Source organism: Corvus moneduloides, chromosome 19 (genome assembly GCF_009650955.1).
Source record: "Corvus moneduloides isolate bCorMon1 chromosome 19, bCorMon1.pri, whole genome shotgun sequence".
Classification (NCBI taxonomy): Eukaryota; Metazoa; Chordata; class Aves; order Passeriformes; family Corvidae; genus Corvus; species Corvus moneduloides.
The window spans coordinates 4,819,252-4,839,583 of NC_045494.1; the positions used below are offsets into that span (position 1 = coordinate 4,819,252).

General features: G+C 47.5%; 1 protein-coding gene and 1 long non-coding RNA gene across 2 annotated transcripts in view; both read right to left on the reverse strand.

The window, feature by feature from the left end:
- Positions 1-18,832, reverse strand: part of LOC116453666 — a 30,971-nt gene extending 12,139 nt beyond the window's left edge. Inside the window, exon 1 of the long non-coding RNA XR_004243890.1 lies at positions 18,655-18,832. This is a non-coding gene — a long non-coding RNA (uncharacterized LOC116453666). The remainder of the gene's footprint in view (positions 1-18,654) is intronic.
- On the reverse strand, positions 1,383-3,230 carry NOG (noggin). Its single transcript, XM_032129359.1, has one exon. The coding sequence runs from the start codon at positions 2,668-2,670 to the stop codon at positions 1,999-2,001; it is 672 nt and encodes a 223-aa protein (XP_031985250.1). The 5' UTR covers positions 2,671-3,230; the 3' UTR covers positions 1,383-1,998.
- Positions 18,833-20,332: the final 1,500 nt, after the last annotated feature.

Genomic DNA, 20,332 nt, shown 5'->3' on the forward strand with positions numbered 1-20,332 from the left:
GCATGTCTTTCAGGCGCCACGAAGATTAAATGAAAGAATCATAAGATGAAGGTCTTTAACTTTTAATCCTTTTACAATGAACCCTTAGATAGACATGGGGGCAGGGTGCCTTCTATGTGAGTAATAATGCCTCTGTTCCTCTTCACTAGGTTAATGAATACCCTAAATGTCCCAAGATCTGATTTTCTCCCCCCCTCCCAAAACTATTGAAAGTAGAGCAAAGAGACGGGCGGTAAAACGCACTGAGACACTGAGCGAGGGAATGAATATGCATTCGGAGATACCAAACTAAGCGTTAGAGAAAGCAGGGCTGGCTTGTCTCAATGAAAGACCCACGGGTTTAAAATGATTAGCATAGATTCCCTCCGAGTTTTGGAGGAGACATTTAAAAAAAGTATTTTTTGACACCCGAGATAAGTAAGGAGAAGGCTTCCTGCACTGTCAGGGACCCTTTGAAGAACACGTGGAGGGTTTGTTTTCGCAGTTGGTATCTATGAGATACGAACCGTCGGCTCTCCCGGCACGTAAAAGTCAAACACGTCGCTAATTGGGCCGGGTCCCGACGGAGCCGCGGGACAGTTGCGTAGCCCCGCCGGCCGGGCCGGGCCGGGTCGGGTCGTTCCGCAGCACCGCGGGGAGCAGGGACAGGGGAGAAGAGAGCGGAGAGCGGGGGGCGGGCGGGGACGGCCCCGGGGGGCGGGCTAGGAGCGGGCGGCGGCGGGGCTCGAGCAGCTCGCGGCAGCACGGGCGGCACAGCCCGGTGCCCCCCCGGCTGCAGAGCTCGGCGTTCGCCGGCTGCAGGGCACGGTCCTCCCCGGGCTGCCTGGAGAGAGCAGGCTCGGGGGAGGGGGTTCAGTCTCCGAGCCCCGCACAGCCCGTCAGGGTGGCGATGGCCCGGGGCGGGCGGGAGCCCAAAGAGTTAACCGGGCCGGGCCCGGCGGTGTGCGGGGCTGCCACAGGATCAGGCTAATAACGTGTCTGCGCTGAAACCCCTCAAAGCCCAGGGGTCAAGTTTCAGCAGTGTCCCACCACAATGGTAGGTGTGAAAGACACGTGTCCCGTTGTAAATGAAATGTCAAGCGGTTAAAAGAAAAATCCCCAAGCAGCTGCCACCGAGCTCACCGGGGCTGCGCGGCTCCGCGAGGAACAGCGCAGCGCGGAGCGGAGGGAACCCCCGCCGGCCGCCCTCCATCCTGCGGGGCCGGAGCCCGCGGCACTCCGACGGTGTAGGTGCCGCAGAGCCCCTCTAACAGAGTCGTGAGCAGGTTTCCACCTCCCCCTGCCACCACGAAACGTCCTGCTGAGCGTGGAGAACGAGGAGGAGACAGAAGAAAGCCCCCCCGACGGCGGCCAAACCAAAAAGCAAACAGAATCCAAACGGCTCGTGTTTTAGTGGTTGACTTTTAATTCTGCACTGCACTTTTTACTACAAGGATATAAAGAATAAATAGCAGATACTCTTCATTTACATAGGATTAAGTCATTCAAACTGTTCTCTCTATTTACAATAACATTGTGCTCTAGGCGTTTATTCATTTTTATTTTAAATCTAAAGTCCGTAAGGAAAAAAAAACCCCTCACACACACGCTTTCCGAATAATGGAAAATAGCTTTAAAAGTTTTCTTATCAAAAAGTTTGGTTTGTATTTTTTAAACCTTTTATTAAAAAAACCCCACCCAACAGAAAAACCTACTTCGCCAAAGCGAAGCAACTTTTCTCTGGAATATAAATACCAAAAAAAAAAAAAAAAAAAAAAAGATACATTAGCAACGATCAGGGTAATAGTCTTGAAAATACAGTAGACGCTGATTATTTCACGTATAATACTGACCTTTTAATAGTGTATTAAACCGGTGCCATATATACACACAATATACATTCTCCTACACGTTACAGTGCATTACAACGTTAACCAGAAAGCAAATGTCTTTTATTTCTGTTGCAGCAAAGGTCCACGTGAGTCCGCTGGAGAAGGGGCGCGAAGGGAAGTGCCAGCCCTAGCAGGAGCATTTACACTCCGAAATGATAGGGTACTGGATGGGTATCCATGTGCATCTCTGCCCGCCCCGGCGCTGGCACCTCCACCTCAGGATCGTTAAATGCACGGACTTGGCAGGTTTGCAAACCATGCCTTCGGGGACTGAACAAGACCTTTTACTGTAGCAGCTGCCCACTTTGACATACCGGGGCCAAAAGCGGCTGCCGAGATCGTTCCACGTGTATAGAACCGGGCAGAAGGTCTGGGACCAAAGCCACATCTGCAGCTTCCTGCGCAGCTTCTTGCTTAGCCTATGCTTCTTGCCCGGCTGCAGCCCGTCGTAGAACTCCAGCCCTTTGATTTCGCTGGGCATCGCTCCCGAGGGTCTCTGCCTGAGCAGCAAGTCCAGCTCAGCTAGATCGTCCACTCCGAGCCGGTCCTCGGGCAGGGAAACAGCCATGAAGTTGGCGTCGAAGTGTCCGCCCATGAGGTTCCTTAGCAAGGTCTCGTTAAGATCCTTCTCTTTGGGGTCAAAGATAGGGTCCGGGTGCTCGATTAGATCCACCAAGGGCAAGTTGTCGCTGGGAGCCGGTCGGATGTGCAGATAGTGCTGGCAGGCGCCCTGCTCTAGCCGGAGACCCAGCAGAACCACCAAGGCGTATATAGTCACAAGGCACTGGGAATGATCCATCCTTGGGAGACCGGTGGGGGGGGGGGGGGGAAAGGGGGGCTGGATTCACCAAACAGCAGGGGAAGAAGGTGCAAGCAAATACATCAGAAAACTTGTACGGGGATATCCAAAATAGCTCGTCTTTGAGGGGGATCACCTCCACTCGCCGCACCACCAGCAAAGACAGCCCCCTGATAAGCCCGGAGAACAAGCCCCCTGCAAACACGCTGTCTTGCAGGCTTCTCTATAAAATTTCTCCTGGTGGAGCCGCTCCAAAATTCTGCTGCTGTTGCTTTTTCTCGCCCTTCCCGGGAACGGGAGATGCCTCTTTTTGTTGCGAGTTCTGCTTGCTGCTGCCGCTCCTCGTTGTCTGCCCGTGCGTGTGGAAGAAGTTGCTGCCGATTCTTCCTCCCCGCTTCTCTCCGCCGTTTGCAAAGCAGCCTCCTCAGCAGCAACAGCAGCCACGCACGTTGGCACCAGTTTGTCTGCTTTGCAAGGACCCAAAGCCTTTAAATTTCCTGCACTTTCAGCTTCATCTCCATGGAAACCACAGACTCTCTCCTAACCCACCCCACCCCCCTTAAAAAAACCCCACACACACAACACAACCCCCACTCCCACAAAAGTCCAGGAGAGCGCGGCTTCCCCCTTCCCACCGGCAGGCACCCTCTGCTGGGGAAGGCTGAGGCGGGAGCCGCCGCCTCCCCCCCGCCCTCCGCACGCCGCCGCTCACGGGAGCCGCCGCGCCCCGGGAGATGCTGCCCTGCCCGGGGCAGCCGTCAGCAGCTTCGCCCGGTCGGGCGCCCGTTCCTCGGGCCGCCGCCGCCGGCTCCGGGCTCGGCCTCGCCCCGCCGCTCTTCCCGTGGGCGCGGAGCGCGGCCTCTCCCGCCCGCCCGGCGTAGGAGCGCGGCCCGGCCGCCTGCGGAGGGTGGCGGCTTTCCCGGCGCTCCGCGGGCTGCCCGCGCCGTCCCGCCCCGGCCTGCGCTGCGCGGCCGCCGGGGGCCGCCTGCCCAGGCGCGCACATGGGCGCGGCGCGCGTTGCCCGCCCGCGGGGCCGCTGCGGACTCTTTGCCTGCGGCCCCGGCGCCGCCGGGCGGCTTCCCGGGCGGAGCGAGCCCTCTGCTGGTGGCGCCGGGCCGGGGACTGCCCGCGGGCGGGCGGGGGGCACCGGGACAGCGCGGAGCGGCGGGATGCCCTCGGCGCCGGAGAAACTCGGGAAGAGCCTCCCGCACCGCGCGGGCGAGCGCGGGCAGCGGCAGCGGCGGGCAGAGCCCTGGGGTGCTACGGATGGAAGGAGGTGGCTCCCGCAGACTCCGCGCGCACCTCGGGGCCTACGGCCGGGTGGGACCCCGCGTACGGACCTGCGGTCCCCCGAGAGGAGCCCGGGAGCTCGGCTCTCATAGCGGGTGCTGCGGGAGACTGCCCGGCCCCGCTGCCCTCCGAAGCACTTGCTTGGTGATTTTCTATGGAGTTCGCTAAGACTTCTCAGTCAGAAACGCAATTTCCAGTTACACCCTCAATCCATACAGGAAAGATGGAAAGTGCCTCAATGGCAGATACATAAAACAATTTGATACTAAATGCCACTTCCATGGCAGAATTGCTGTCTCGCAAAGAGCACTTACATGGTGTGGCAGGCAGCACGGCTGTAAGGGTCTATTATGGTTTGAATAAAATTTCCTGATGTGCTTGATTCCCATTCCTGCAGGCTATTTAGGCACTTAGGAGCCTAAGTTTAATGGGACTGAAGCTAAGCCATTTCACCTAAATTATTTATGCATTTGTTTAAATCTTAACCTTCAAATTTAGGTTCATTATGAAAGTAAGACATAGATCATATTACCAAGATTGGGTGTTTTTTTATAAAAATTACATTTTTTCAACTATTTTCACTCCCAATTTTCAATTTAAAACAACTCTTAACTTTGCTTTATTCCAGAACATATAGGGCATTTTATAAATAACACATAACTGAAAAAAATTACATGAAAAAGATGGCAAAATGACCTAAGGTCAACACTGTGGAAGAGCCTCACAGTGACACTTGCTGCTACAATGTCAGTCAAAGATTTGCTGGAGTTTTATTACAATTTTTTTCCATCTGCAAGTTGAGGTGTCTACCTTCACCCAGAACGTGATAAACTTCCATTGCTGAAATTTGGTACAAAAGTTGTCCGTGGATGTGAGAAGCCACACCTCAGAAACAGAACAGAACCAAAAATTCAGAAGTTACATCTAATGGCTTGTACTTATTTTTTAATAATAAATTCAGTTTTACCCAGCTGGTATTTGAAACCAATTCTTTAACTACCCGTCTCTTAAATCTAAAAAGCAAAGCTGATAAGGCCTATGTTCCATCTATTCCATGCCAGATGTTTAAGATTCCACATTCAAAACTGTGACCCTAAGCAAGGACTGGAAGACAAAACCTTTTCCTTCTCAACTGAGTTACCTGTACGACTAAATGTTTCTGGAATGAGGCTCTTTAAGCCTCTCTGTCCCTCGTTAAGCCCCAGATCTGCTCTGAGCAGAGCAAGCTGGGGCTCAGTAATTCCTCAAGTGCGGGTGTCTGCCTCACCCCAGGTGCACTGGGCTCCTGGAGAGGCCATGAAAGCTCGAGGGATGTAGAAGTGACAGAAGTCACTTGTGGCCCAAGAATTTCTTGGTGGAATGGCTAACAGCAGGACTGGGGAAGAGCTGCCAGTAACTCTGCCAGAGGCCTCTAAGTCAGAAGGAAAAGAAACGGGTGTATTCCAAGGCTTGCTGAAAACAGCAGTAAATGAAACCTGGAGGTAAAGGGCATGATCCAAGGTCTGTGTATGATGCCAGCCCTTCCTGGGATAGGGAGAGAGGCCAGCAGCTCATAGAGGTCTTAGCTGGTCGTTCTGTTGGGAGTGGTGCATGAAGCAGAGTAGAACAACTCCCTTTGCCTCAGCTGTCTTGGTTCTGAAGTGCTGTCAGTAGTAAAAATGTGTTTTTTCAGTAGACAAAGCAAATACAACTTTCAAGGCACACAGGAAGCCAATGTGGGCAAGAGTAAGATGCCACTTCTTTGGGGTCACATTGCTGATGAGGAGAGAAGAGGAATGCAGCCTGCACGGCTCTGGAGGCACAGCTCTGAAAACACATTATGTGAGCAGCTGACTTCAGTCCACAGCAGCAAGGATGGACAGAAACAATTCAGAATAGATCAGTTTCCTGTTAAATCTACTAACAGAAAATAGCCTGACCTACTTCACCTAACCCAGGACTCAGGGACATCCCTCTGAATTCAGCCCATGGTGTCAAATTAGCCTGGTCTGCAAGCAATGATCTCAGGCATGATGCATGCACCACTCTAAAACACGGAGGGAATCTCAAAGAAAGTAATAAAACACTACAGAACTGGGATGAGGAAGAACTAAGCCAGGTGTGCTTGGGAAAGCTGTGCCTTCCTTAGGAGTGGAGGCTTCCTTACAACTATTCTTGCTTCCCTTACGCTTAAAAGATTATTTAAATCATGCTCTCATTGCCTTTTGCTTATAGTTTTAAAAAATTCAGTGGCATTAAATGACTGCTAAGGAAAGGAAGGGAAAACCAACAACATAACCAAATGAGTCCTCTGCTCAACTGTCATGCAAATTTCTCATATGGCTTTGGGCAGGACATTTCATAGCTCGGCCTTTCCTTATCTGTAGAGCAGGAATGCTAATCCTTTTCTCTTTCATGGAGGTGTTGGAGAGTTTGATTCGATGCTACCAGTATCAATGTAACAATGCAGAGGGAAGAGACTCCTGTTTTACTAAAATTGTAGAGGAAACCTGTGTTTGAAAGAGCAGACAACTGAATTAAAATCACTTCAATTTTAGTCTTAGGTCCTAGCAAGCTGCTAGACCAATGTCCTCCTCCTTTATACACCTGTATAAATTTTGTAAGGAACTCCTTTTCTATTCTTTTTTTAAAACTGTGAATCCCTAAAGAAATTCTAAAGGAGATGAACAGCTTGCAGCCATTTTACATAGTCCAAATATATCAGATGACAAATCTACATTATGAGCTATCAAGGGCCATGTATGACCTTCCCAGGAATCCATGTACCACTGGTAGAAAATCACCATTCTACTACTTTGAAACTACATTCTTTAGTATGGAAAGATTCAGGGAGATCTTTGAAATGTCTCTGTCTCAAGGTACCTCATCCATTTCCCTGCCCCTTTCCTGATACACAGAATAAGGACTGTCCTAAGGATGATGACGTTAGCAGGTGATCAGCTGCTCTGAAGGAAAATAGTTTTGAATCAAAAACTTTGGAAGGTAAAACATATTTTGAGAGAGCAAAGTTCTACCTTGAAATCCCAACAGAATGGAGACAGGGAAGGATACATTTGGCCAAGAACCTGTATCTGCAGTGATAAATAATATATAAATAATAGATTTTGAAAACAAGCTCTGGGATGAATGTTTTATAGTGGAGTAAATCCTAAGATGGCTAATGCATTAAAGCAATGAAGATAAAAACAACAACAAAAAAGGAGACCCCACAAATAAAAAAAGTTATTTCTTAGTCTTTTAAGTACAGCTATACATAGATGTATCCATCGCCTTAAAAAAAAAGTCCCTAAAAAATTGCTGTTTTTTTCTCATTACATCCTTGTGTACTGTGCCTCCTTGATTCTCAACTCACTTGCTTCTGCATCTGAGGTATAGACCTTTGTCTTTAGACCAGAGCTTGTGCATTCATCTGCTGATAAACTGTTTATCTTAGCTTTTATGAGGGCGCCTTGCTGCAAGCCAGCCAGAGACAGGATCCTGGGTGTTTGTCTTTTTTTTAAAAGAGGGTCCGGGAACTGACGGGTATTTATACCTCCCTTGGCTCTATATATCATGGGAGGTGGAACTCCACTGTCTCTGTTTCTTGCTTTTTCTCTCAGCAGTGTCTTCTGCCGTAAATCTGAATCTCTCAGAACAGAGTTTTCTTGGCTACAACTCCACTCAGAGGAATTAAGTTTTATTTATTTATTTGTGCAAAAGGCTTGCAACAGAGGAAACCCAAAGTTCTTCTAAATCCTCCCCCTCCTCTACCTCACCTAAGGATCCTACTTTCTGTGCCGAATCCTAACATCTCAGCAGTCAAGAGAAGAGACCAGCGTCTCACAGTGTGCAGACCAATTCATTACTGAGAGGGAGGCCAGTGGGAGAATTGGAAATGATGAAACAGAAACCAAGGTAATTTTTATGTTAAAAAATGACACTTATATTTACAAGGAATGGCTCCTGATGGGAATCTGAATTTCCACACAGGTGACATTGTTTATCCAAACAAACTCCCTGTGGCAGCATATATTACATATATACACACAGGGCAAGTAGGAATGTATTTATTCTTTTTAGCCAGACTGGTCATTAAGATAAACATCTATTGAAATAAGCCAGGTTTTTACTAATTTTTTTTATAGAATACTAAAGACAACTGAGGGACAAAGATTCAATGAAGCGAAAAATACAGCAACCCCCCCTCAATCCAGCCCTGTGTGCATGGGAATGATTCATTGATGCCAGCTACTGAATAACCCTGATACATAACATTTCTCACCTCTGATATTTAAAAAGACCCCCTTGCCCTTTTAGCACCAATGGAGCCCTTCAAATGTTTTATTGCTAATTGTCTAATGCTACGTGATGAATGACTGCTTGACTGAAAATGACAACCCCTTTTCTCTCAACTACTTCATTTTCCTGGCTCCAGTGGGGGTGAAGAGGAAAAAATAAATCCGATTACATCATATTTAGCCTGTTGGTTATGAATGAAGGAAAACTGAAACTTGCTTTAAAAGTACTTCTATCAACTCAGTCCTAAGCTCCCGGGTCCCCTGCATTCAGTAAATGTCGCCTCAGATTCTGGTGTAAAATGTTCCAAGAGACTCATGGGTTTTGTGGAAGTACAAAGTCCAAGGGGCAGGGTCTAATCCTGATCAGAGAGCTGGGGGAACAGGATCCCAAATGAATCTGACTCAGAAATCCTGGACTAAATGTAGAATGGCTGCACTTTCTGCTCACAAAAAGTATCTTGGCTACAGTGTAATAAAAGAGCAGAAGTTAGCCTGTTACATAAAACAACTCCTGACTAGGGCTTTCCCTTGAGAATTAGTGCAGCAGCAGAAGGTCCCACAAATTCAGAACCACTGCCTTATGAGAAATTCTTTAAATTTGCTCCGGCTAGAAAATGCACAAGGATGAAGGAGCTTTAGTAACTAGAAAAAGATTAAACTGCATGTCATTCCCGAGCATTTTGTATTATCACTCCTTTCCAGCTTCTTATGCTTTATCCCTTCAGGGAATCTGATCTCTTCAAAAAGAAGTAGATCACAATGATCAGCCAGAGTTGTGTGCATAGCATTATCTCTGCAGCCACTACAAAATGTCCCAAGATACAAACTCACAGTGGCTGGGCTGGCTGTGAAAAGCTCTATGTTCAATAGGATACTTTTCAAAGAAACTTGTACCTTTAGTGGCACACGGAATGATTTCCCCTTTCTCTCACAAATGACGAAACAGGCACACTCATGGGGGTATGGGATTAATTCAGTTACAGAAACAGACACAAAGGAGACTGATTCCAAACCTGCTCATGTTCAGTAGGAATCTCTGGGATGTGTTTTTTTGGCTTGGGAGTTTCAAGTCTTTGCGTCTGAAGGCAAAGGGACCCAGGCGAGTAAAATAATGAATCTAGGCTTCCCAGACACAGATCTGACATTTGCTCTCTCCCTCTGACTCAGGCTTTGACTGGGTTCAGGGATTAATTAGGCCATGCAAACGAGTTAGGTTCTCTCTTCTGGCAACCTGGTCACGTAGGGAACCCCCACCCCTCCCCTTCCCCACACTCTCCTTGCCCATAATGAAGCATGACTGTAGTAAAACAAGTCTTTTGATGGTGCCTCTTCTCATCACTTTCAAGACAAACAATGTCTCAGAAGCCCCCCAGCTGCTTTTATTTTTCTTATATCTACAGTTACATCTTGGATGTGTTTACTCATCCTCATTAAATATATTGTTCCCCCCACACCCCTTTTTTAAAAATATCCTTCCTTCATTGCAGTTTACACAAAACATCAATTACACAATAGAGTTAAAAGCTTTTGGGTATTGAGCAACATCCCACAACACCACAGTCTCTAAAAAAGAATTGACATGGGGTATAGGAGGATACAGCAGGAATATGACAAAAAGCCCCACAGCACACAGAGAAGTCACAAATTACTGCTTTGCTCACAGCACAGCTTTGCTTATGTACAATCAAGTTCCTCTGAAAAGCGTGAATAAAGACTTTGTGTTTTTCTTTCAAATAGAAAATATTAACAAGTGACTGTTATCCTCCTCTTTTGAACACAGAAACTTGGAAAGACTAGGATGCTACAGGAAGAAAAAACAACCCATCACAGGACTAACAACCAGCTAGGCTTTCCCACATAGACATTGGTCAGGATGATTTTCTTTCAAGCAACACTGAAATAATAACACTTCAGCTGAGTATCTTTGCTGCCTAGCATGTGTCCTGAAGCCACATCACTCTCTGAAGTACTTGTTCTCATAATAAACACATCAGCAGTTCAATAACATGCCAGACACAATGGCATATATTTTGACTATTTGTTCTCTTTACGTGTGTGTCTATGCATGTGCAACTGCTCCCATGCAGGAACAGCCTTCCCATTTCTCCCATTCTTGACAGAGTAGTGTTCCAAAGACACATGATCCTGTTCTGATTGACAAAAAGATCAAAATCAAACAAAAAAGAGCATTGCATTGACCAGTCTGGAAGTGCCACAAGAGTTCTCTCTACTTTGAACATGAAGGCTAACTTTGGTCAGCAAAATGAGCATTTCAACTCAAATACGAGGTTTTGAAACAGGCTGAGATAAGGGATTCAAAGAAGAGAGATGCCTTTGTAGCAGAAAAGCAAAAGGAAGAATGCTGCATTTAAAGCATCTCATGGCAGGGATGGCTTTTTATGCCGCTTTCACTTAAGATCTCCCCACTTTTCTGATCAAAAAAGAAGGTAGGAATAACCTTGCTCTGCAGACCATAACCTAAACTACTCTCCCTAGGGAGACAGATATTGGAGTTTGCCTGTCATCATTCTTGTGTGAGATCCCTTGAATAAATAATTAAATAAATAAATAGCAGCCTTCCCTGATGAGCCGAAGAGGGCCCTGGTGTGCCTAGGCTTAGGTCCTGCCTGGTGCTTACTGCTGCAGGACCTGAAGGGAGCAGGAAGGGGGGCGAGGTGGGGGCAATCACCCTCCAACACCGGGAACTGTTTGTAAATTACCCTAAGCTTCCCTTAGTCATTATTCCATTAACTGCCTCTTGGTAGATCTGTCAGTAACTAAGCTGGGACTTATTTGTAGAGAATCAGAGGCTATTTGCTGTACTAAGTGAGCCATGAGAGCGAAAGGGTTTGGGATTTATTTGTAATTACAGTCGGGATTTTTTTCTTCTCCTTCTTGCCTGGACCCCACTGGTACTTTCATTCACATTCCCTAAGCTGAAGCTGGCGCCAGGATCACAGGCTGGCCCTGTGTTTATGTCATTGAGACTAGGACAATATTTCAGTGTGGAGCCAGACCGCAGGGATCCACTCTATAAAACCCTCACTAAAAATAGACAGCCGCCCTGCCCCCAGGCTCGCGGACCGCCGGCTCCCTGCGTGGAGCACAGCCCTGGGCCGGACCCGGCTCAGCCCTGCCCGCCCCCGGCTCTGTCAGCCCCCGGCCCACCCTGCCCTTCCCCTGGCCGTAGTCCCTCTGAGCAGCTGCTGGAGCCGGCGGAGCTGCTCGGGCTACAGCCGGCAGCATCCTGAGGGATCCTCTGCTTCCCTGACTGCTCCTTGAGAGTGGATGTGGTACCTCAAGGCGCTCGGCCTCCCCCTGCCCCGAGCCCTGCTCTGCAGCAATCCCTGACCAGCCCTGCAACACCTCTGCTCAGGCTGCAGCACCGAGCCATGAGTTACCCTAAAATCCCACCGGCTGTAACTGGGAGAATAAGAGATACCTGAAAATATCAGTGCTTAGGACCCTCCCCTTCCCTCCACAGCTTGTACAGAGAGACCCCAGTAGGACAAAACTGGGTCAAAGACTTCACCTCTGTCTGATAAATCTTTCCTGCAGCAAATTAAAACACGGGCTGAACGTTTCCAATCTCCTAGCTGTCAGTTTTATTCAGAAGCATGACAGGGAAAATAATTCAGCCTTTTCAATGCTAGTGGCGCATGATCTCTCAGCTTGGAAGGATAAATGTAAATAGTAAAATGTTTATTGATTAGTTCAACAGCTATACCAGATAAGATACAAGGCATTTAATGCAGAGATTTTAAAGGTAAGAGCCTGAACCTGCAGCTTAGATCCTGACATTGGAAGGGGTTTAATTCAAGAAGCCTGTGAAGTGACAGAAAAACCTCACATGCATTTTAATGGGCAACAGAGCCTTCCAAAAGACAGCAACAAAGAGCAATCTAGCCTCTTCATTCCCTGAGATCCCTGTTTGCTTAGCTGATGAAAAAGCAGCAGATGGGAGCGTGCATGATTGCACACACAGGTATCCTGAGCAGGGATGCTGCCAATAACTGTCCAAGAGGAGCAAACCCCTCAGAACAGGTTCCTGTCACTGAATCATTGTCCTGGCATAGGTCCGGTTTATCAAGTCAGTAGGACCCTGATGTGCTCAACCAGTGGCAAACCTACTGAGGTAGGTCTCTGAAGAGACAGATTTGGCTGGCTAGAGGACTCACCCTCTCTCCAAAGGCCCAGGACAGCCTGACTATTCTCCACCTGGGCTGCATGGCACATTTTTGACAGAGGTGCAGCCAGTCACCACCTGAACAGAGATGGTTGCACAAATCCATGATAGAACTGAAAACTGAGCTCTGAAATCCCAGTCAGTGCTTTAAAATCCTGCAGTGCCACATGCAACATGCTGCTCATAATGAAGGTTGACTTTGATTGGCTTAAATTAAATCATTCACTAGCCATTTTGTACAAGGAGATAAGACTATTATAATATGGACTGAGAATGTTGGAAAAGGCTGCTTTGAAAATTTTCAAAACATCGAGAACATGTTTACAGTAGTATACAAGGACAGCTGTAATGTTGCAAAGAGATTTATTATCAGAGCCATCAGTAAGATAATCCAACAGACTTCATACAAACCAGTCTGTTTTCTGTACCATGTTATGGGTACTCAGTGTTTGCTCAGTGATTATTCTATTGAGTTCAGCTCCTTTCGGTCCTTCTGCCACTGTGCTCTTTCAATGAAATGTATCAGGTGAATGTCAGTGCAGTGTCACCAGGACCCCTCTGCAGTGGCTGTTGGGCATGTGTTTAACAGCAGGTCAGGGTGTGAATTTTTGATCATCTCTACAGATACCACAGACAAAACTTGAGAAGATAAAAGCAAGTAAAGTAGCAAATCAGCTTGCCCAAGGTCACAAAACAGCAAAACCAAGAAGAGGACCAGTTCCTGTCTTTTGTAGAGTATCATGTTGGTAGAGATAGACCACAGGGCCTCATGGATTTTATAGCATGTTCTGATTTCATTACAGTGGAAGTAACTCTTCAATAACTGTTGCCTTTGTAATGCTTCTCACTGTTTTATCTCTGCTTTGCAAATACCCACCCTGGGGATGGATAGAGGACCTTCAACTACCTTTAGTCAAAAGTGTGATATACAAAGCAATGAAGCTGAACTGTCTCAGTGTGGAGGAAACACATTTTTGATACTGGACCATGTTCTATCATGTGCCATTATTGTCTGAGAAGCAGCCCTGAATTGTTCTCACACTTCATGCTACAGCTTTTCATTATTTGAACAAGTGCTATTTGTTCCCCACACTTCTTTCTCCAGTCAGCGTGTGGACTTCCTTTTTCACTTCCGCGCTGGGGCTGGCGCACCTGACATGGATATACAGTGAAAGGAAACTGTAGCAGAAACAGGATTCCCTGATCTGTTACAGTAATTAGATTATCTGACCCAAGCAGAAGATTGCAGGAAGATAAAGGCAGCACTTGCAGGAAGTGAACATCATCACAGAAAAATGAATTCTCTCCCTGGGTTCTGCCATGAATCCCAGTGCAGTAGCATGAAAGCAACTGAAAACTCCACAGGTGGCCACTTAATGTCTATGTGTCATTTTCAACAACACTTAAGTTATGCAGCCTCACTTGGGCTCCATTCATAGCAGGTTGTGCATTCACAACAGCTGCAATGCAGACCAACTGGAACTGGGCTTTGAACACATGAAGTCCCAGTATGAAATACCAGCTCTTAGGTGGTTTAAAAAAGCACAGCCACAATTAGGGTATACTTGATAACTTTGACCGGAGACCATCTGTGTCTTGGTTCTCCAGCCGATAAAACGACATCACACCCATGATGATCACAGGAGTATAAAACAAAGATATAATTTGAAAGATTTATTATTTATTTTATCGTAGTACCTAAAAGCTTGGACGTGGACCAGCCATGTTTGGTGTTGTACAAATGTATAAGAAAAAGGCATCCTTGCTCCCTCAAAAATTTATAGCATAAGTTAAACCTTTGAGGTAACAGATGGCAGGACAGAAGACAGAGAATGAAACAGAACCATCTTCTGGTTTGCCTCAGCACACCTGTACCTCAGCACCCTATGCTCAATTTTTTTCTTTTTCCAGATAAAACAGAAAAAAAGCCTTTAAAAAGAAGGCTTAAAAGCATCACATTCTGTGATATGACCCAGGAGAAACTTCTGCACAGCCTCTGCACAAGGCTACACAGACTGTGCTCCCTACATTTTGATGAACACAGTCTCTTTCAGAAAGCTAATGCTGTGAACTGTCAGAGAATTAAAAAGTTTTAAATAATGCTGAGAGCTAGAGGAGTTGTCTCCACGCAGAAATGGTACATAGTAAGAGGTAAAGAAAGCCTGTCTACACATTTTATAGAAAGACACAGTGATTTGAGTTTTCCACATAACCCCAAACAAAGTCTCTATTATAGTTATTTGTTTACTCTTTGTCTGCTGCCTGGCCACCCTAGTCAGATGTCAGAGCCCACTATCTCTCTGGCCCTAAGCACAGGGATTGCTCCCATTGCAGTCACTTTATTATGTGATGGCTTTCCCAGCTAATTTGAAAGGCAATCATTTATCTTTATCTTAAAAGAAAGGTTGTTCTGAATCTGCAGATCTCTGCAAAGGGTACAAGAAGACCAGGGAACTTAGAAATCATCTGGATTTTGTACATATTTTCAGTATTGCAGGTATCTGTTGTGGGAGCAATCTGTGGATTCCCTTGGAAAGTTTATGGGAATGTATTCTTTCAAATCATTACCCAGCCTTTCTCCCTGCCCTCTACTATTTCAGGACAGGAGTACATATACAGTTCTCTCTTTTCCTTGGCATCTGGACAACTCTTCTACTGTCAGTGCCCTGTAGTCCTCAGCTGGCATGAAGAATTCCAAAATAATTGGAGCGTGTTTGTAATCAGGAGAAAAATACAGTGTCCTTGTGGTGTTGATGTTTTTGCAGCTCAGCTTCTCAATGGCTACCACAAGTTGAGCTGCTTATTTCTTTACAAAAATATGCCTGCACTGATAATTTGGCAGGCCACTCTTTGAATAGACATTTAGCTACTTAACTGCTCACTGTTGCCAACAATGTTCAGTTGATGAACCAGGGAAGAAGGGGCACTTTGACAAGCAGCACATGATGGCAGCAGGAGGGGAGGCTTTATGGCCAGCAGACCTTTACTGCAGATCTGCTGGTCAAGAGGCTTTTAAGAGGTTCTGTAAAACCCAAAAACTAATATATGAGTAACATATTATAGCCGAACGTCTTTAAAGAGGCAAAGACACCGACTAAATATCTCCTAAGTTTAAGCATATTTCAAGAAACCACATAGACGAAATAAGCCTCAGCACATAATTTATAAATCTGCCCACAGGCAACTGAAGAAGAGCATGAGCCAATACTCAAACCCAGCACGGAAGTACTTAAAGGTGTGTTGCTGTGTACAGTCACACAGCCCGAGGAAACGCATTACCCAGAGAACTCAAAGGGCAAGGATGGGATTTTTAAAGAGCTCCCTGATGGCTCAGCTCTGCCAACTTTCACTCCTGCCAAGCTGCATCCAAAAAGGCAGGTCTAACCTTTGCTCATCTCCCAGAACCAACACTCTTACTGGAGCCACTTGACTTCCAGTGTCTGTCACATCTTCCAAATAGTGAAGTTCTGTCCCAATTTTCAATAGAACCGGATGCAAAAAGTCCCAATTTATTTATTCTGTAGCCTCAGTGTTCCTACATGTATTTTTGCCTGCCCCCATCAATTCACACCAAAACAACCTTCACAGCGTGTTAATTTGCACTTTCAATCTGTGCCTTCTTGCCAGCCTTGAGGGCACAGGGTAGAAGTAGAGCTATGTATTTGTCAGGCTGGAAGATTTAAGACAGTATCACACTTCCAATAGTTTTCCAATGACCTTTTCAGAAGTCTCAGTGGATTGACCAATCAAAAATGGGAAAAGTTAGCATGCAGAGCTGGAGGAGATGCTCCCTCACCTGGGTGGGCACTGCACAGACAGCAAGGTCACCATCTGGGCAACTGTCCCTGCTGAGCGATGACAACCTGACTGAACAGAGAACCCCCTTGTGCCCCAAACTGGGGTAGGAGCAGAAAGGTATTGGTGCACTACTCCAGGATCTCTGCACCCTCCAGAGGGTTCTTGCGGATCAGGACAGGGACACAACACCACAGAGGAAGAGCTGCAGCCCGACTAAACCATTTTTTCCACAGCTGTCGATTTTTATTACAAAAGGGCAGTGACTGTGTGTTATGAAAGTCCACAGAATACCAAGCTAATAATGAATTGCAAAGCATCACATGGAAGCTAAAACTATGCCTCACTTTGGTGGTTGCTAACACGCAGGGTATTCAGACTGGGTGACAATGTAGACCAAAATGATTCCTGTATGGATTAAAGCACAGGAGATATTAACTGTCACACCAGCAGCACTGGCTAAATTGTGCTGAAAACATGTACCCAAATGTACAGCAGGATGGGGACACTTAGTTCTTTCCACATGAATTTCACATTGAAGAGTGCAAATGACAAATCAGTCTTCAGCAGGTTTCTCCAAAAGTTAACTGTACTCCCTATTTCACTCCAAAGTGCTCCAGTACCCTGACACTGGGTTTCAGACAGGAATTTCTTGTCCGTGTTAGGACATCTCTATGATCCAAACCCTCCTTCTCATGAACTGAGCAAGATGTGAACTAATAGCTCTTAGTCACTTTTTGGTTAAGTGAACTAGAAAGAGTTACCTATCTTGCTCTAAGGTATAGTTTCCAACCCTTGAATCATTCTTATGAATCCCTACGGATCCTTTCCGAAGTCTAACTTCCAGAACAGGATGAACTTTACTACTTGCATTAATATGCATTAATAGGGATCTGTATGTGGTAAATCTAGTAATTTGGCAAAGAATTAAAGTTAAAATAATTGGTTAAACCACAAATGGTGGAGACATCTAGCAAGAAAAATACCAGGAAAAGACATTAGTTTCACACTTCAAATGAGATTTTTAACATGAAAGCTGAAAACTAGATTATTGTCTACTTGGACTGTAATCAGGTGGCTGAGGCTCATGACAGCTGCACTCTCTCATGAAATGAATCTTCAGTTTGTTTTTAAAATTAATTGCCAAAACTAAAATATCTTTCCTGCAGCATTGGTTGAACTGGTTTTTCTGTAAATTGATTTAGCAAATATTGTAGAGCAGGTTGAAAGTGAAATAAAAAGCTGTCACAGAAACAATGGGTCTCCCATCAGCTTGCACATCCCAACAGCACGGATCTTATTTACTCCATACTTGCTCCAAAGTGAAAGCTATCATCACATGGTAAAGGATATTCTATCTATAAATGGTAAATATGGCACCTTAAATGTAATTTTATGAAATTTTTTTAACAATGCAATACTGGATGCTGGGTGCAGTCTCTGCAGGATGCAGAACACCGGTACATGAGATAATTTCCTTTTGAGTTTCCCCCTTTTTCTGATATTATGGGAGTTTACAGATTGATTTTAAGGATAAAAAGCCTAGCTGAGGGAATTTGCTTTCAAAAGCTTGTTGCAATAAGCCTTTTATTTTACCAACACTGTTACTCAAGTCCTCCCTTGACAGATGCAGATACAAGAACTGTGGCCTTTGAGTAAGTCCAGAACTGTATGTATTGATGCCAATATAAATTTGAACAAGCAGTACAGTTTCAGCAGTATCGTCCTTTGAAAACCTTGGGACCCAAAGCCAGCACAAAGCTCAATCAGAAATCGTTACCATCTGAGCTTATGCAGCTCCATCTCTTTTCACGTACCATGGATTAATGTTGGGGGAAAGTCAATAGTGCTAAATTCACCCTGAATGTTAAACCCATGGATTGCCATGGCATTAAGGGCCAGGGATGAGCTTGGCCTGCTGTGGCTATGGCCATCTAATTCAACGAACATTTATGTTCTAAAAAAACCTGCCCCATTTGCAAGTCCTAAGTAATATGGTGAATATGGAACAACTTATCAGCAACAGCAGGGGAGATTTAAAATATGCATCTCGAGTTTGGAGTCACTCAGGAACCTGTGGTGATGCAATCACTCAAACGGAGCAATCTTTATGAGTTTAGCTTTACCAAGAATCCCTGTGCTAGCCATCTTCCCGAGTCCGGGTGACACATAGCTGCCAAAATGCCTCATCCACCAGGAACAACGCCTGCAATTTTTCTCACGTCAGTTGTTTCGCAGTGACTTAGAGTGGTGTTTTCGGACTGCTTTTTATCGGAAAGCCTTTTTCAGCCCAAGGCAGCACACAGAGTCCTGTACCGTGAGTTGAAGGCTGGTGGTGATGGCTGCAGGTTCTGGGGGGTTCAGGCCTGTGTTTGACGCTGTGTGTGGAGCCCAAGGCTGCTGTCCCACCCCACCGGTGCCATGGCCATCACTCACCTCAGAGTCCCGAGCGCCAACACCTGCGACGTGGAGGCCGCCGATGGCGAACGAGAGGCCGCGATCCCCGCGGGATGAGCCTCAGCACGGCTGGGGTAGGGACCTGCCGGGCCTCGGGCCCGGCTGCGGGAAGCACCGGTGGGGGTTTGGATCCCATTCGCGTTTGGGGTTTTTGGGGGATTCCCCCTTCACGCGCTCCCCTGAGGGCGGCACCTCTCCCGCGGGGCCGCCACTGCCCAGCGCTGGCCAGGAGGGGGCGCGGCGGCGCCTGCGGGACGCCATGTTGGGCGGGCGTGAGGGGACGCGGCGGGGACGGGCCGGCGGCACCGGGGACAGTCGGGCCGTGACCCTCGAGCTGTCCCCACACCGGGCATGGCTCAGGCAGCGACCCCCGGGCTGTCCCCACACCAGTCACACAGCACACCGCGGTACCGGCCATGGCACAGGCAGTGACACCACGCCAATCACAGAGCACACCCCGTCCTGCTCCCACCCCCGCCACGGAGCACACCCCGGGCTGTCCCCACACCGGGCACGGCACAGGCAGTGACCCCCGCGCTGTCCCACGCCAGTCACAGAGCACGCCCCGCGCTGTGCCACACCGGACACAGGCGGGACATCGGCGCAGCGAAGGGCAGGCTCAGCCCGTGTCCGGTACCGAGCCCCACCGAGCCTCCTCAGGACAAAGCTTTGCCCCCTGCCGCAGGCTCGGTCACCGCAGCGGCATCAGAGGCTCCGGGCTGCTGAGGTGTAAATCTCGTGTAAAGCTGTGCAGCTCTAGAGCTGACCCGGCGGGCGTCAGTGAAGTTAATAAGGACACACTGACTTAGGCTGGTAAAATACATTTCTCTTTCAATGAAAAGTAAGTGTCGCATGGGGTGTCACGTTGGCACAGAGGGTGATGTGGTGATTTATGATAAGCCAGGATGGACTGGTGTCTTGCACTCCGGGCAAACCAGGAGTAAGTCAGGAGGACAGCGCTGCTGTACTTTGCTGCCCGTGTTGGAGGAGAGGTCTGCAGTGCTGAGCATCAGAGCTGGGCGTCACCCTGCCAGGGTCTTTGTAAAATTCCCTTCTGTGGGTATCTAGGAGAGGGTAAGACATGCTGGGCTTTGCAGTTATGTACGGGCTTTGGCCCACGGCACAGCCAGGTCTCTCGTCACTGCCTATGGGGCTGAGCTGTGGAGTCAATGGGACAGGACTGTGGATTTGAAGCCAAGCTGCAGAGCCAGCTGCAGGGCACAGACTCAGGCTAGGACCACAAACACACGTGAAGTGCTGGCTTGCATCCTCCCAAATTAAAGCTCAAAAAGCGTGCGGGGATGCATCCAGGTCTCTAAGACAGGACGAGCAGTCGGCGTCGCTCCTGTGGCTGCTTTACAACGTACCTGAAACAGCCCCTGCAGCTGAGTCTGGATTTACGCTCGGTGCATCTTACATCTGGAGACAAGAAGCGTGCTGCTCGTGTGCTGGAGCCGGGCCAGGGTTAAGCCCCAGTAGTCGGAGCTGGATCCCTGGTAGCACTCGTGATGGGAGGTCAGGCGCAATGAAAGAGCCCTAGTAGTTTGAGAAGGAGCACACCAGCACCTCTCCTGATGGGAGGTCAGGCACAGTGAGCAGGAGGGCCCCCCTCGTGCTGGCAGCTCCGTTCCAGTGTTTGGCTGAGCTCCAGAAGATT

Coding starts and splice junctions, on each gene's coding strand:
- NOG (XM_032129359.1), bottom strand. CDS start 2,670: ATGGATCATTCCCAGTGCCTTGTGACTATATACGCCTTGGTGGTTCTG.